Source organism: Halichoerus grypus, chromosome 6 (genome assembly GCF_964656455.1).
Source record: "Halichoerus grypus chromosome 6, mHalGry1.hap1.1, whole genome shotgun sequence".
In the NCBI taxonomy this organism is placed as follows: domain Eukaryota; kingdom Metazoa; phylum Chordata; class Mammalia; order Carnivora; family Phocidae; genus Halichoerus; species Halichoerus grypus.
Window position 1 is genome coordinate 17285983 of NC_135717.1, and position 16353 is coordinate 17302335.

The following is a 16353-nucleotide window of genomic DNA, read 5'->3' on the forward strand; positions in this document are numbered from 1 at the left end:
AAGACCTACATGTAAAAGCTAAAACTATAAAACTCTTGGGAAAAAACATAGGGATAAGTCCCCATGGACTTAAATTTGGCAGTGGTTTCTTAGATATGTCACCAAAAGCACAAGCAGTAAAAGAAAAAAATAGATAAATATTTGATGAAGATAGACTTCATCAAAATTTAAAGCTTCTGTTCTTCAAAGGACACCATCAAGAAAGTGCAAAAACAACCCACAGAATAGAAAATATTTGCAAATCATCCATCTTATAAGGACTTATATCCAAAATATATTTAATAAAAACTTAAAATTCAGTATTGAAAAGACAACCCAGTTGAGAGTGGACAAAGGATCTGAATAGACATTGCTCCAAAAGAAAATGTACAGATGGCCAATAATTACATGAAAAGGTGCTCAACATCATTAGTCTTTAGGGAAATGCACATAAAAAGCCTAATGAGACTCCATTTCATACCTATTAAGGTGGCTATAATAAAAGAGTTAAATAATAACAAGTTTTGGAAGGAAGGGATCACCAGTGTATCTTTTTTGTGAGCAAGGAAACCTTTACATGAAGGCACCCCTAATGACTTCTTCTGGTCTCATTGGCCAGTTTGAGACAAATGATCATTTCTGAACCAATCACTAGCACAAGGAATAGGATTTCCATGATTGAATTAGACTAATCATTTGGAGCGAAATGGAGGTTTGGGTAGGCAATCATCATTGCATCACTACAGACTTCCAAAGGAAATTCTGGTTCCTATTACTAGAGTAGAGAATAGGTGATGATCAGGCAAAACCAACACATGTCTACTGCACCATCAGAAACAGCTAGGATGTGGTGAGAAAAATCATTAACTTGGATACTGGACTCTGCTACAACTTCTCGGTGATTTTATTTTTTATTTTTTAAAGATTTTATTTATTTATTTGACACAGAGAGACACAGCAAGAGAGGGAACACAGCAGGGGGAGTGGGAGACAGAGAAGCAGGCTTCCCACGGAGCAGGGAGCCTGACGCGGGGCTCGATCCCAGTACCCTGGGATCATGACCTGAGCCGAAGGCAGACGCTTAACAACTGAGCCACCCAGGCGCCTCTCAACTTCTTAGTGATTTTAGAGATTACTTCATTCTTTAGTCCTCAGTTTTTTCAAACGGAATGATTCTTTCTAGCTTTTAAATAGTACTGCAATTGTGTGTGTGTGTGCATATATATCTGTGTGTGTGTATATATATATATATATATGGCAGGTATACAAGCAATAAAAAAAGTCACACATGCTTTTCTGCAACTCTGATAACGTAAGAACAACTTTTGTAACTACCATTCAAAATCTCATTACCCTATTGTTTATGTACTATGAGACTCCTATATCACCGGAAATGTAGATGATTCAGTGACTATATCTACCTAAATCATGCAGTTTAGTGTGTGTTTTTGCCTGCTAAGCACTACTCTTTCTTCCACCCTGATTTTACTTTGTGGAAAATTTTGTTCAGACTCTGTCTAACTCACTGGTCTCTGGGTCTTGGTTTCATCACCCATAAAAAGAGGGAGCTGGACGAAGGTCCCTTCTCATGTTAATGTCCCAAGATTTTATTGAAGAGCTCCCAAAAGAGGCAATAGGAGGGATTTGTATTACTTGGAGAGACCCTACCTGGGGCTGACAAGGCTTTGGGATAACATTCTCCCTGGAGCTCATGCGTGGTGAATTTGGTTTGTCAATTTCAAAATGGAAGTTGATCCATGGTGGGTCTGGTTCTTCGAAAATAAATCAAAATGGAGCTTTCTTTGCTGAGTGTCCTTTGTTTGATGTGCATATCACTTCTGCTTTTCAGATCAGTCAAACCAGGCCCCTGAGCCTAGCCAGCAGGCTACTTATCTCACCATGACTCTGAGAACTGGAAAGCCTGGAATGTATTTGTCTTCAGGCACAATCAGATCAAGGGGCTCAGCAAGGTCATCAAATCAATCTGTATCTTTTTCTTTCCCTACTCCTCACTCCCACTTGGTTTTCCTTTGTTGGCCTCATTCTCAGGAAGGCTCTCCTCACATAGTGGCAGAAATGATTCCAGAAAAAGACCCAAGGCTGACATTGATTGGTGCGACTTCCACTCCTGGACCAGTTATAATGGACAGGCACAAAACCTAGATCAACTAACCCAGTCCCTGGAGTGGATTCTATTCTGAAAAATAAAGAAAGGAATCTTGAAACGGGGGTTGACATGGTCAGATCTGTGCGTTAGGGAGAAGGAGTCTGGCTAAGGGACAAGAATTGGGGGCAATGGAGGAGACTGGAATTGGGGGGACTTGCTAGCAGGCCCTTGGAATCATTCTGGGCAGAAGTGAGGAGGGGTTGAACTGGAATGATGGCAGTGGGATGGAGGATGGACCGGCCAGGAAAGACAATGGTGAAGGTAGAGTGTATGTGAGTTGGTGGTTGATTAGCAGTGTTGGGAAAGAAAGAACGATTTTTGTTTATTGAATGTTGGGCCCTGTGCTGGGGAAATAAAACTCAGTCTGGTGGAAGCGTCGGACCTGTAAACAATGGTTATCCAATATATGAATTACCATGATAGAGGAATGCACCAGGGGTCACTAGCACAGGGGAGAAAAGAAACCACTCTAGGAGTGGCTGTGGGGGGGAGGGGGTGTAAGGGAAGGCTTCACAGAGAAGGGAGTCTTGACCCGAGTCTTAAAGGATAAATAAGGTACAAAAGAGCTTTGGTAACAAACACAAATAAGAGATTGCAGGCCTATGCCAAGGGCAAAGAACAGAGTCCAAAAAATTGTTGGCCAGAAAAACCACATCCAAACCAAAGACATATTTAGTTTTGCTCATATAACATTTTTAGACACTTTTGAATTAGCTGCCAACATTGAAAGATCTGGAGCTTCCATATAAAAATCCGTATTTCTAACTTGTCTTGAAAAATCAGGTTTAGCTTCCCAGGGCCCCCATTCCTGAGTGGGGACAAAGGGCAAGTGTAGCCACAGCCCCTCCACGCCTTCTTGTAATTCACCTGGCCCACATCAACTATTCATATTACCTGTCCAGTCCTCTGCATCCCGTTAGGATGGCTGCAAACTCTAACTCTCCGCATCAAAAGGAGTCAATTTCTCCTCCCCTGGAATTGGGTTGGTCATGTGACCGCTTAACCAGTAGAATGTGGTAGAAGGACCCTTGTCCATCACCTGGCTTACCATCTTGGAGCGCTCTCTCTTGGCACGCTCCCTCTCAAAATCCTAGAATAATGAGAGAGTCTGACACCCAACACACACTTAACACTAATAGCGTTAAGTCGCAAAGTTTTGGAGTAGTTTACTCCGCAACAGGTAATTGAACCAGCCACTTCCTCTCCTCCACTTGTAGACATCTGAGGGTCCAGCCTCTGGACCAGCGGAGTGAGGGAGCATATTGAGTTTGGGTGATGAATAACAAGGCCAGAAAGGGAAGATCAGGAAGGGCTTTGCACACCGTGCTGGGTGGGGGGTGGGTGTTTCAGCTTTTTTGCTTGAGGAGCCGGTAGGGTTTTGTAGGGTAGGCGTATTATGATCAGGAAGGGCGTAAATGTCCTTAAAGAGGAAGCTGAGGATGGTCACTAGTCAGAGAACTAGTGCGATGGTCCAAGCAACACAACTCAACTCAGGCAGGGGTCTGGGCACAGAGTTGAAATGGAGAGATTCAAGGTCAAGACTTCTTCCTCTGGGAGGCCCTCCCTGATATGCAGGTTGAGCCCTCCAGTTGGCAGTCAGCACTAGGGAGCAGAGGCAGCAGGCTTGGGCCACAGAGACAGATGGGGGATTGTCCAAGTTTGTAGTTGAAGCTATAGCTATGGATGAAATATTGTGGGGGGAAGTTTGGGAGCCAGGAGAAAAAGGGGAGTCCTGGGAGCACCTTGCAAGCTAAGCAAAGGGAACCGCTCTGCAGGGGGGTGGAGAGAGAAAGCTGCAGAGCAAAGCAGTGAAGCAGGAGAGGGACCCCAAGGGAAGATTCCAGAGGGAGGGGTAGTCAGGGGCATCAGATGACCCCTGAAACATTTGATTTCATGATCAGGAGGTTATCGGTGGCCTTGGTGAGGGCAAGTCTGTCTGATGGTGGGAACCGGAGCCAGACTCAGGTAGGTGGAGGAGTAAGTAGGAGATGAGGAAGTGAGGGCAGTGAGCGTAAACAGCTCTTTCAAGACACTTGATGGTGAAGGACAAGAGTGAGCTAGGGAAGTGGTTTGAGGCTGCCAAGTTGAGAGAGATTCCCCCAAAGACACAGGGCACTTAAGCTTGTTTGTACACACCCAAAAGAAAGGGTCTGTGGAGAGTAGAACTTGGCAGTGCAGGGGAAAGGGGGTGAGGCACAGAGTGAGGTCACTGGGGACATACGATGTGTCCCAAGAAGGAGGAGTCAGCCTAGGGCCTAAGTAGGACATCTCCGTGATTACAGTCTGTGGCTATTTATAGGGACCAGAGGTGCTGTTGCTGGTGGGAGCGGAGGGGCTGAAAGAGTTCTCACCTCTTTTCTCCATAAAATAGGAGCGATGATCATCTCACAAATGTGAGGAAGGCAGCCTGAGCAGACGGCCAGCCAGAAGCGTCTGGCAAGGTTGGCTTAGGCCCGAGCCTATGGAAACGGCATCCTTATATGCCTTCTGCCAGGATTGGTTCTCGAATGTGGGTCAGGGCTGAGCCTGCAGGCAGCTGGAGGACCAGCTGAGAGGAGGCCTGGGGGCCACAGGAGCAAGGGGCCAGGCTATCAGAGGGACCCCGACACACGAGACCCTGTCACTTCTTTGCTTAGAGAATTGTGTGTGCTTCTCCTTGTCTTAGGAACAAACTCCTTGAGAAGAGATCGGCCTCTTGCTGATCCTCCCAGCTCTACCACCTTCCCCTTCACCCCAGACACCTGAGGCTCTAGCCGTGGCAAAGAGCTCACCATTCCCTAAAATGTCCTTGTCTCTTCCTTGCCTTTACTGGAATTGCTTTCCCTCCTCTCCCCCCCTTTCTCTGCTTGGCAAACTTTTATTCAAGACCCAGTTTTAATGTGACATCATTCATCCATTCCACCACCTATGGAGTGTCCACCGTGCTTCGTCCCTAGCTTGCCGTCCTGACTGCACTCCAGTTTGTAAACCCATCTGCTCTCAGGGGTCACCTGGACAGTTTGAATGGACTCCTGGGTTCCAGAGTCAGACAGCTTTGTATTTGAATCCCAGTTTGTGTGACCTTGGGTAGGTCATTTATCTTCTCCGAGCCTCAATTTCATCATCTAGAGAAGAGAGACAGTAAAATAGCTCACAGGGCTCCTGAGACCCCAAGGGTGGAATGTTAGTGCTGCACCAGGGACCTAGTGTGCCTGGAGCAGTCAGGACTCTTGGTTGTAGGGACCTGAGCCTGGGTGGCTCAGTCAGTTAAGCGTCCTGGGATCGAGTCCCGCATTGGGCTCCTTGCTCAGTAGGGAGTCTGCTTCTGTCTCTTCCTCTGCCTCTCCCCTTGCTTGTGCTCTCTCTCTCTGGCAAATAAATAAATAAAATCTTTTTTTTATTTCTTTTTTTTTTTAAAGATTTTATTTATTTGCCAGAGAGAGAGATAGCGAGAGCAGGAACACAAACGGGGAGTGGGAGAGGGAGAAGCAGGCTTCTTGCCGAGCAGTGAGCCTGATGTGGGACTCGATCCCAGGACCCTGGGATCATGACCTGAGCCGAAGGCAGATGCTTAACGACTGAGCCACCCAGGCACCCATAAATAAAATCTTAAAAAAAAAAAAAAAGGGGGACTCTTGGTTGTAAGTGACAGAAGCTAATTTTAAAAATCTCCTTTTATAGTTGATTTGTTTGAATCAGGATCCAAAGAAAGCCCAAATATGACAGTTGATTGATTTTTTTAAAGATTTTATTTTATTTTATTTTATTTTATTTTATTTTATTTATTTGACAGAGAGAGAGAGAGGGAGGGAAAGAGAGAATAAGCAGGGGCAGCAGCAGAGGGAGAGGGAGAAGTGGGCTCCCTGCGGGGCTCCATCCTAGGACCCTGGGATCATGACCTGAGCTGAAGGCAGATGCTCAACTGACTGAGCCACCCAGGTGCCCTGATTGATATTTTTTAAGACTCTTTTACTGTTTTCCCTCTTTTTCGTTTAATGACATTTATTTGTTGAAACTGGGTAATTTGTCCTATAAAATTTTCACACATTTCTAGATTCACACATTTTCATATTCTAGATTTATGCAGTTGCTTCCTCATGGTGTTATTTAACCTGTTCTTCTATCCCCCTTGTTTCATACAAACTAATAGTTAGAGCTAGAGGCTTGATTAGATTCAAGATGCTGGTGATGATTGTAATGATGATTTTGGTAAGAATACTACAAAGGTGCTACTACGTGCTTATTGCATCATTTTATAGGAGATACATAATATCTGGCTGTCCTACTTTTAGTGATGTTAAGATTGACTGCTGAGTCCTTTTTTTTAAGGCAATCATGTAAAGGAGAACATAAGAAATTATTGCTAACTTTTTTTAGGTGTAATTATGTATTACATAAGGGTATTGTGAACTCAAAACATGCTTAGTGGAAAAAAGCCAGACCTATACCGTATGATTTCATTTGCATGGAAAAATCTATACTGACAAAAAGCAGATCAGTGGTTGCCTGGAGCTAAGGATAAGGATTGGTTATAGATGGGCATGAGGGAACTTTTAGGGGAGAAGGAAATATTTCATATCTTGATTATGGTGCTTATTACTTGGGTATATACATTTGTCAAAACTAATGGAACCATGCACTTAAAAAGAGTGTGGTTTATTGTATGGGAAGAAAGATGTATTTTATTGTAAATAAAGGTGATTTTAGAAGGAAATGAAACAAGGTTACAACTAGAATAAGAAGAATCCCTTCAAAATAGCCACAAAACTATAATATGCCTATGGGGGAAAATCTAATGATATATAAGACCTTTACAGAGAAAATTATAAGATTATATTAAAGAACATAACAGAAGACATAAATACGTGGACCAATAAACTACATGCATGGATGGAAGTCTTAATATCATTCCTAAATTAATCTATAAGGTTAATTCAATTTTATTAAAAATTCTAAGGTTTTAAAGAAGTCTTTGTTAGAGGGGCATACTGAAGTATTTAAGTTGAAATGCTATGATGTCTAGGATTTGTTTTAATAGATGCCAAGAAAATAATGTGGAAGAAGAAATGAATCAACAATGGCCACGTGTTGATAATTGTTGAAGCTGGGGGGTGAGTACGCATTCTAGAAAGTGACCAATACTGTGCATGGTTTATAGGTGAGGAAACATCCCTCTGCCCGGCAGCAGGACATGGTGAAGCTGCAGTTCTCCGGGTCTGTCTGACTCCATCATGCTCTACAGCCTCTTGAGGGCAGTCCTGTCTTGCTCCATAGCAGATGTACTCATCAGGACTCTTTCAGTTGTAAGTGCCAGAAACCCAACTCAAACTTACTGGCCTATGTGGAAAAAGGAACCTATGTCTTTCTTTTTCTTTTTTTTTAAAGGTTTTATTTATTTATTTGACAGAGACAGAGACAGCGAGAGCAGGAACACAAGCAGGGGGAGTGGGAGAGGGAGAAGCAGGCTTCCCGCTGAGCAGGGAGCCCGATGTGGGCCTCGATCCCAGGACTCTGGGATCATGACCTGAGCCGAAGGCAGCCACTTAACGACTGAGCCACCCAGACGCCCCAGGAACCTATGTCTTATGTGACAGAAAGGCTAAGGGGTTCAGGCACAACTTGATCCAGATACTCAAATGATGTCAAGAATATGTCAGTCTTCATATCTCGCTTCTGCAGTTGTCTGTGTGGGCTGATTCCAGCCAACTTTTCCTATGTGGTGACAAGATAGTCACTGCTAGTGCTAACCTTATAGCCTATCAGCTTACTAACCCCCAGGGGAAAGAGGGCTCTTTTTTCTAGCAGCTCCAACGAATCTGCTTCTGATTACATAGCCTTGAATCAAGTGCCCATCCCTGAACCAAGCAAAAAAGATTGCTTTGACTGTGGAACTGCGGCCCTGTGCTCACCTGGGATACCCTCTTGAACTTCGGGGACTGCCAGTAAGGAAAGGTTGGTCCCCCAAAGGAAAATCCAGATGCAGCCCCCAGGAGAGAGGGTTTGGTAAGATGCTGGGCCAGCAGCACCCAACAGGTACACTGTCCCAACGCCCCTCATTGGGAGCAGTCAGCCCCTTCTTAGATACAAGAGGAGGCTCACAGCAGAACCTTCACCACCCACCAGACACTCAGTCTTGTGTTCTCCGGACATCTGCTTCCGGAGAAGCCGAAACATAACTTCCATCACTGGCCTCCCAGTCCTCTGCGGCGGCCCCATACCCGCCCGGCCCACCCCACACTGCAGACCCGCTGGGATGTGAAAGCAGCGTCTGTGCTTCCCAGCTTGTCCCTCTGCACGCCTGTCAGGCTCTTGCTTCCGGGCCATGGTTTTCAGGTCTCTCGCCAACGCACTGGTCCTCTGCCGGGAAAGGAGGCGCTCCAGGATGGAAGGCAGTGTGAGCCTGTTTCCTCTGTAAAATGGAGGGGGTATCTGCCCCCTAGAGGAGTTGTGCGGATTAAAGGAGCGAGGCATATTCACAGGGCCCAGACAGTCCCCGCACGGAGTAGATGCACAGTAAATGCCGCCTGTTATTCTTACCAGTTCCGGTGGAGACTATACATCCCGGCCCAGTCCGTTCCGGTCCAGCAGCAGGCCGTCAGGAACACCACCACCCGCAGGTTCCTGTGATTGAATCGTGTGGAACACTTTTACAATGCGTTGTCTCATTTGAGCCTTATCACTTTGCAGAGAGGGCAGGGCAGATCGTATTTATCCCCCATTTACAGATGAAGAAACTGAGGTTCAGAGAGGTTAGACTTCATGGCCAAGAGCATGCAGCCAGTCAGTGGTGGCGGTGGGATGTGAGCCAGTCCCTTGAAGAATCACGTTATTGGGCCTTTGCTCAGCTGCCCCTCAGCCCACAAGGCCTCCACCAGTGGTGCCTGTTGGCCCTCGCTCACCTCCTCAGGTCCAGCCGCAACACCTGGTAAATAGTAACAACGGGGAGAGCCAACATTTATTAAGCACTTGCTACACTCCAAATGAGGTACATAAAGCTTTGCTTTCTCCATAACCTCTTGAGCTAGGCATGACTCGTACAGAGGGAGAAACTGAGGCTGAGGGAGGTTAAGTAGCCTGCCCAGGGTCACTCGGTAGTGTGACAGCCAGGAGCCGAACTTGGAAAGCAATCTGATTCTGGAGTCCGCCTCTTTTGCCCTGTGCATTGCCCTCCCCATGACGCCGTCTCTGAATCCAAGGATGACCATGGCGTCCTCCTTCCTCTTGAGTATGGAGTCTGGCTTCCTCCTCTGTTTTAGCATCCTTGGAGCTATCCCTGCGCTCCTCTCCCTCCAGGAGGCTGAGAGCTCTCTGGGGACAGGTACCTGACCCTGACTCATCGACCTGGGCCGCCCCTGTGATGCCAGAGTAATTCATTGGTTCCCTGTGAGGCAGGCGGGGTCGGAAGTGCTCCTGGATGAAGACAGGAGATGGGAGAGGAGAAGTGACTCTCCCAAGGCCACCGTTTGTAAATGTAGGAGCCTGGACGAGACCCCAGGGCTCGGCTCCCACCCCCCGTGTGGGAGTGGGAGGCGGAAGGCAGCTCAGCCTTAGCTGGGGGTGGGCATGGGGGCCCGATGGGCGCTTCTGTGAATGCCAGGGACAGGATGGTGAGTGGGCTGGGGGCGGACTGAAGGAGGGAAGAAGGAACAGGGTATTTTTGCATTTTGACATTACAAAAGTGCCGATTAGATTGTCAGCGACTGGCCGGCAGCATCTGTTTGGGTTCGGAGTTGGCAGGCGAGGCCGAGCTGGGCGGAGGGAGGGGCGGCGGCGGGCTGGGGGGGGGGGAGAGGGGGGCGGTGCCTCCGCCCGGAGAAGGGCTATCCCCTTTAAGAGCTCCGCCCAAAGGGGCGCTGCCACCCCTAAGGAGGCGGGCAGACGCCGCTTCTCATTCATTGTCTTGACAAGAGCATCCTCAGCGGGCTGTCTCTGGCTCCGCCGGCTCCTTCCTCCTCCTCCTCCTCCTCTCCCTCCTCCATTTGGGGGGTCACCCATCTCTCAGCAGCAGGTAAGCCTGGGTCCCCGGGGCAAGGGACCGGGCATCGCTGCCCTGGGCCACCTGTGGGGCAGGCGTGAGCTCGGCGGAAGCCGGCCGTGGGGGCGGACGGGCTGTCAGCGCGCCGCTGGGACAGGGGACAGAACCGTCCGCGCCGCGCGTGCAGGGGACTCGCCCGGGGGGGGGGTTGTGCGTGGGAGGGTCCATCTGCGTGTCCCGGGGCGCTGTGCACAGGCCAGGGTGAGGGACCACCGCAGCCAAGATGGAGGTGGGGGAGCCGGGGGCCTGGCTCGCGCCAGAATGGGCGTCGGGGTGGGGGTGGGAGTGGGGGCAGGGTGGGGTGAGCCGAGCAGCTGCCCTGAGCTTGGAGACAGGAAGGGGTTGAGAGCAAAACAAGAAAAGACCAAGTTCCCCTTTCCGCGGTTTCTGAGCCTGATACCTGCGGTGGGGGAGGAGGCAGGGTGGGGCGATGGCTTCCTGTCCCCCAACCTCGGCTTTGGGGCTCCCCTCGCCCCAGGCCCAGCTTTCTCACTTGGGACTGATCCCCCTGCCCCTGGACTGCTTCTCCACCTGCTCCTCACCTGCTTTCTGGGCAGGTGGACCCTGAGCCTCCTGAAGCCTCACAGGGCAGGCTGGGGCAGGGTGGGGGTGGGGTGGGGGTGGGGGGCTGGGGGGGGCAGCGAGAAGGACCAGGGCCAAAGGTAGTCTAAGGGGCGAAGGTGGAGAGGTGGGGTAGAGGCCTGAGAGGGTGCCCTTTGAGCGGGCCGCATGGCCCCTACACGGCGCAGGAAGGGGATGCACTTGGGTGTCAGGATGGGGCCTGGAGCCTGGGGAGCCGGCAGCAATCCCCGCAGTTTCAATCGCTCTCCACCCAGCCAGATGGGGGAAACCATCCTCGGGGACCCCAGAGAAGTCAGCGCCGTCTCTCCCCTCCCGTGCGTAGTTCCAGAGCAGGTGGAGATGGCACTTAAGGGCACCTGCTTAGGCAGACTCGAGAGGCAGAGGTGTGGGGAGGAGAGAGTGGGATCCAAGCCATCTGCCTGTTTCTGGAGCCCAGAGACCTGCCTCCTGGGCAGGCCCACATGCTGCTTCCCTCTGGATGCCCAGCCCTGTGCAGAAGGTGAGGGAGGGCCCCTGCCTTCAGGACGCTCCCCATGTGGGTGTGAGGGATGTGAAGTGTGGTTGCTGTGCCTGAGCGAACCCACCCTCCAGGCTGTCGCCACCGAGGCCCCCAGAGGGTGGGAGTGTGAGCCATTGGAGAGGAGGGGCCGAGCCTGGCAGCAGTCGACAGATGGGTCTTGGTGCTACCCCACACCGGGCTCTGCCCTAGAGGCCGAGGGTACAGACGCGAGGCCCGGGGTGGGCAGAGAAGGTGGGCCTTGCGGGTTGGCCAGGAGTGAGAAGGGGTGAGGAGGGCGAGCAAGAGGGACACAGGATGGCAGTTCCGGATGAGGGGGCAGGGAGCCCAGGGAGCCCAGGGAGCTGGTACTGGGGAAGTTAGCTGAGACCTTTAACACCAGCTGAGGGGGTGTCCTGGGGGACACTCTAAGGTCAGAGTCAACCGAAGGGAGAAAAGCCCTCAAATCCACGTGTCCCCCCAGGATGAGCCGGCAGGTGGTCCGCTCCAGCAAGTTCCGCCACGTGTTTGGACAGCCAGCCAAGGCCGACCAGTGCTATGAGGACGTGCGCGTCTCACAGACCACCTGGGACAGTGGCTTCTGTGCTGTCAACCCCAAATTCGTGGCCCTGATCTGCGAGGCCAGTGGGGGAGGGGCCTTCCTGGTGCTGCCCCTGGGCAAGGTGAGCCCCTAGAGCCCTTGGGGCAGCGGTCTTCCAGTTGAGGGGGCCTCTGGTCCTCCAGTGGCCCCGCGGGGGTCCTGATTAGGTGACTGTCACCAAGCCTTCTTGGGCTGCAGCGCTGTCAGCTGTAAAACTGAGCTGGGCCACATGAGCCTTCCGCCTCCTCCAGCTCCTACGTGCAGTGGTCTCGTGGAAACTGAAGCTCAGGTGACACCAGAAAGGTCACACAGCGAGTCCTGCAGACCCGGGGCCTCATCCCCTCCGGAGCACAGAGAGGGCTCTGTGGGGTCCGGGCAGACCCAGCGGTGCTCTCAGGGTGGGAGGGGCTCTGGGCCTGGGCCCCCCCCATCTCAGCCCCAGAGAGCCCCCCCCCAGCCGCCGGCTGCAGGCAGGGAGGATGTAAGAGGCCCTCTCCCCTCCCCCAGACCTGCCTCCCCTCTGCTCCTGCTCGCACCCCCCCTTCCGCTCTGCTGACCCCCACCCCCAGCACACTCCTGTGCTCTTGGGGGGTGAGACAGGAAGGGGAGATGGGCCCTAAGTTGTTACCTTAAAAGGGCCGATGGAAGCCAAGAGAAGAGGAAGTGGTTGTGGGGCGAGAGCTGGGCTCGCTCTTCACACAGGAAGCCCTGCGGCAGCAGCTGTCCCCGGAAGCGACCATTTCCAAACCTCTGCTCCTGCCTGGGGCCAGTTAGGACAGACTTCCCTGGTCCCTATCCTGTTGGAAGCACCCCTGCCCATCCCCACACTTCCCTGGGGAACCCTAATCTGAATACAACCTCTCCTGCCCAGGGCCTTGGCCTCTCATCCCCAGGAAAGCCTCCGTTGGGGAGGCTGGGGTGGGAGTGCCGGCCCCCGGGCATTGGTGAGAGGGGGGTGGGGGCAGAGATGTCATGACCTTGGTCAGGGTCTGCCAGTGAGGCAGGACCAGGGCCCAGTGCGCCCCCTGGTACCCAGCCCCGCAGCCCCGTCCTGCATGACCTGTGGCCAGTCCTTCCGAGATGCCCAGACACTTCTGGGTCTGGGGCAGAGGACCAAACCCTCCCGCCCTAGGCCCCCGGCTCCACCTTGCAGGGACCCCGCTGCCTTCCTCTCTGTGCCTCGCTGAAGGGGGGGGGGGGCTGGATCAGGTTGGGAGAGCAGAAGTCCCTCCCTCAGAGGCCCTGCTGTGCCCCCTAGACTGGACGTGTGGACAAGAACGTGCCCACGGTCTGTGGCCACACAGCCCCCGTGCTGGACATCGCCTGGTGCCCGCACAATGATCACGTCATTGCCAGTGGCTCTGAGGACTGCACAGTCATGGTGAGTGGCGGGGGAGGGGGCACGAGGGCCGGGGGAGCTCCAGCACTGGGCCTGCCGTGGGGAGCCCCCAAGTCTCACTGGCCCCTTCTCTGCAGGTGTGGGAGATCCCTGACGGGGGCCTGACGCTGCCCCTGCGGGAGCCCGTCGTCACCCTGGAGGGCCACACCAAGCGCGTGGGCATTGTGGTGTGGCACCCCACAGCCCAGAACGTGCTGCTCAGTGCAGGTGCCTGGGGGAGGGGTGGGGGGAGAGGGGAGAGGGGAGAGGGGTAGGCCGGTCGCCAGACAGCAAGGGAGGGAGGCTCAGGGCTTCTAACACTGGGGCTATCACCCAGGTTGTGACAACGTGATCCTGGTGTGGGACGTGGGCACTGGGGCGGCCGTGCTGACGCTCGGCTCCGACGTGCACCCGGACACCATCTACAGCGTGGACTGGAGCCGAGACGGCGCCCTCATCTGCACCTCCTGCCGGGACAAGCGCGTGCGCATCATCGAGCCCCGCAAAGGCACCATCGTCACTGTGAGTGGCCCCGAATCATGACCCTTGACCCTCGGAACTTTGCCCTCCCACGCACCATCATCCGGGTCCCTGGATGCCACCCCTGTCGCCCTCGGCTGGAGCCTGGTGCTTAGGATGTGTGTGTGGGTACCTGACTGGCCACCTCCCTTTCCTTCCAGGAGAAGGACCGTCCCCATGAGGGGACGCGGCCTGTGCGCGCAGTCTTTGTATCTGATGGAAAGATCCTGACCACAGGCTTCAGCCGCATGAGTGAGCGGCAGGTGGCGCTGTGGGACACGGTGAGTGCCGGGTAGGGGGAGCAGAGATGGGCTTAGTCCCTGCCCTGCCACTTGCCCGATCATAGAGAGCCACAGGCCTCAGTTTACCTTCTGTGGGATGGGGGTCTCCACTGGCTGTTCTGTGAGGGCCCTCCCCGAGTCCCCGCCCAGTAGGCTCTTGCCAGGCCCGACGTGGCCCAGCTCATTGTTCCCTGTCTCCCCAATCCCTGCAGAAGCACCTGGAGGAGCCGCTGTCCCTGCAGGAACTGGACACCAGCAGCGGCGTCCTGCTGCCCTTCTTCGACCCCGACACCAACATAGTCTACCTCTGTGGCAAGGTGTCCCAGTCGGGCAGGGGCTCGCGGGCGGGAGGTGGGGTGGGGGGAGGGCTTGGAGAGGACCCGGCTGCAGGACCGTGTGGTGCTGATCCCCGCATCTGCACCCACCGCCTGCAGGGTGACAGCTCTATCCGGTACTTCGAGATCACTTCCGAGGCCCCCTTCCTGCACTATCTCTCCATGTTCAGTTCCAAGGAGTCCCAGCGGGGCATGGGCTACATGCCCAAACGTGGCCTGGAGGTGAACAAGTGTGAGATTGCCAGGTGACTGCCCCCTGCCCCTGACCTGAACATGCTCCCTGGGCAGCGCTGACCCCAGGCGGACCTTCGGTTCCGGCCCAACCATGCCACGGGCGTTGCTCACCTTCTTATTTCCACAGATTCTACAAGCTGCACGAGCGGAGGTGCGAGCCCATTGCCATGACAGTGCCTAGAAAGGTGATGCTCCCATGTCCCTTCCAGGGCCCCGGGCAAAGCACTGGCCTCGCACAGTTGCAGGGTGGTGGTGTGGCCCGAGCACTCTCTTAACCAGCCTTGGCCTTGCCCACAGTCGGACCTGTTCCAGGAGGACCTTTACCCACCCACTGCAGGGCCCGATGCCGCCCTCACGGCCGAGGAGTGGCTGGGGGGCCGGGATGCCGGGCCCCTCCTCATTTCCCTCAAGGACGGCTACGTGCCTCCAAAGAGCCGCGAGCTGAGAGTCAACCGGGGCCTGGACACCGGGCGCAGGAAGACAGCACCGGAGGCCAGCGGGACCCCCAGCTCGGTGAGAAGTGGATGGGAATCTGGGAGTCAGGACGGGAAGACGTGTAGGGCGGGGGCTGCTACGGATGTGGTCATTGTCCCACCGGAAGGAGGCTGGTGTTTGGGCCATCCTACACTCACGTCGGGGATCCTCTGCAGGGGGAGCAACCCTCTGGGGGCCACGAGCGAGGAATCCCGAGGCCTCCGAAAGCAGGTTTCGGGTTTCTTGGCCTGCAGCTGTCTGGGCAGCAGCTGAGAGACAGAAGGGCCAGCCCCGGAGCTCTTGGCAGGGCGGAGCGGGGAGGCCGGGGTGAGGGGAGCCCAGGATGGAGCTGGGACTAATGCCGCACTGGACCCCCCAGGACGCCGTATCCCGGCTGGAGGAGGAGATGAGGAAGCTCCAGGCCACGGTGCGGGAGCTCCAGCAGCGCCTGGATCGGCTGGAGGAGACAGTCCAGGCCAAGTAGAGGACCTTCGGGCCTCAGCTGGGGTCACAGCCTCACCTCCCTCCCTCCTGCCATTCGCACCCTTCTCCTCAGGCCACGATGGCAGATAAAAAATAATAATAAAATGGCTTTATTTTCTGGTACCTCTGACTCCGATGGCCACCTGGATGCTGGGTCTGTTGAACTGCCCTGCCCTCGAGCTGCCCCCTCGGTTGCCTTGATGAGACTGGCCCACAGCAGGAGTGGGGGGACACCTCCGGGCACCCCAGGCCACAAGGACAGGCCGCGGTGGGGGGGAGCCGCCCCATGCTCGCGTTGGTTGAGCTGGCAGGGTCTGAGCTATGCAAGGCCCTTGCCTGGGGCCTCAAAAATTCCCGATGACTCAGAATTTGCCTTTCCTGGTCAACCACAGGTCGCTGCGTGCGACTGCTGTCACTGTTGCTGGTGGGGACAGAACTCACGTAACACGAAGGCGGCCCTTACGGGACACATTTCAAATTGCAAGCCCAAGGGAGCAAAATCAGGGGATCTTTTGTGAGGCCAAAGCTTAGAACCGAACCCTGGTTTACAGGCGAGGACACGGAAGCACAGAGCAGGAGAGGGGCCCGCGGGAGGCAGACCTTGACTCATGAGCCGTCCCCCCTTCTGGTTCCCAGTCTTCCTGCCGTGTTGCTGCCTCTCAGTCCCTCACTCTGGGACCCTCCCCAGACCGAAGAGCCCAGTCAGGCCCTGTCAAGTGGGGGCTTAGATGTGGGTGTCTGATGCCCAACTCTGTGGGGCTAGGGCTGGGTTGGCGGGCTGGGTGTCCTGGCCACAGCAGAGCTCACCTC

The 16353-nt window shown here is 53.9% G+C and overlaps 1 protein-coding gene across 2 annotated transcripts; it reads left to right on the top strand.

Moving 5' to 3' along the window:
• Positions 1-9974: 9974 nt before the first annotated feature.
• Positions 9975-15666, top strand: CORO1A (coronin 1A). 2 transcript variants are annotated; one of them, XM_036091214.2, is made up of 11 exons: positions 9975-10133; positions 11723-11921; positions 13098-13220; positions 13316-13445; positions 13555-13739; positions 13898-14017; positions 14230-14334; positions 14452-14597; positions 14714-14771; positions 14884-15099; positions 15440-15666. In XM_036091214.2, the coding sequence occupies exons 2-11, from the start codon at positions 11724-11726 to the stop codon at positions 15542-15544; spliced, it is 1386 nt and encodes a 461-aa protein (XP_035947107.1). In that variant the 5' UTR covers positions 9975-10133; position 11723; the 3' UTR covers positions 15545-15666. The 2 variants fall into 2 exon arrangements, with proteins under 2 accessions (XP_035947107.1, XP_077930750.1); XM_078074624.1 differs by lacking the exon at positions 9975-10133 and adding an exon at positions 10887-11241.
• The last annotated feature ends 687 nt before the right edge of the window (positions 15667-16353 follow it).

What these genes read in the sequence shown, in the direction of transcription:
- CORO1A (XM_078074624.1), top strand. Translation starts at nt 11,204, where the DNA reads ATGCTGCTTCCCTCTGGATGCCCAGCCCTGTGCAGAAG. An exon ending in TGGTGCTGCCCCTGGGCAAG is followed by an intron (nt 11,922 to 13,097) that starts GTGAGCCCCTAG and finishes TGTGCCCCCTAG; the next exon opens with ACTGGACGTGTGGACAAGAA. An exon ending in GCAAAGGCACCATCGTCACT is followed by an intron (nt 13,740 to 13,897) that starts GTGAGTGGCCCC and finishes CTTTCCTTCCAG; the next exon opens with GAGAAGGACCGTCCCCATGA.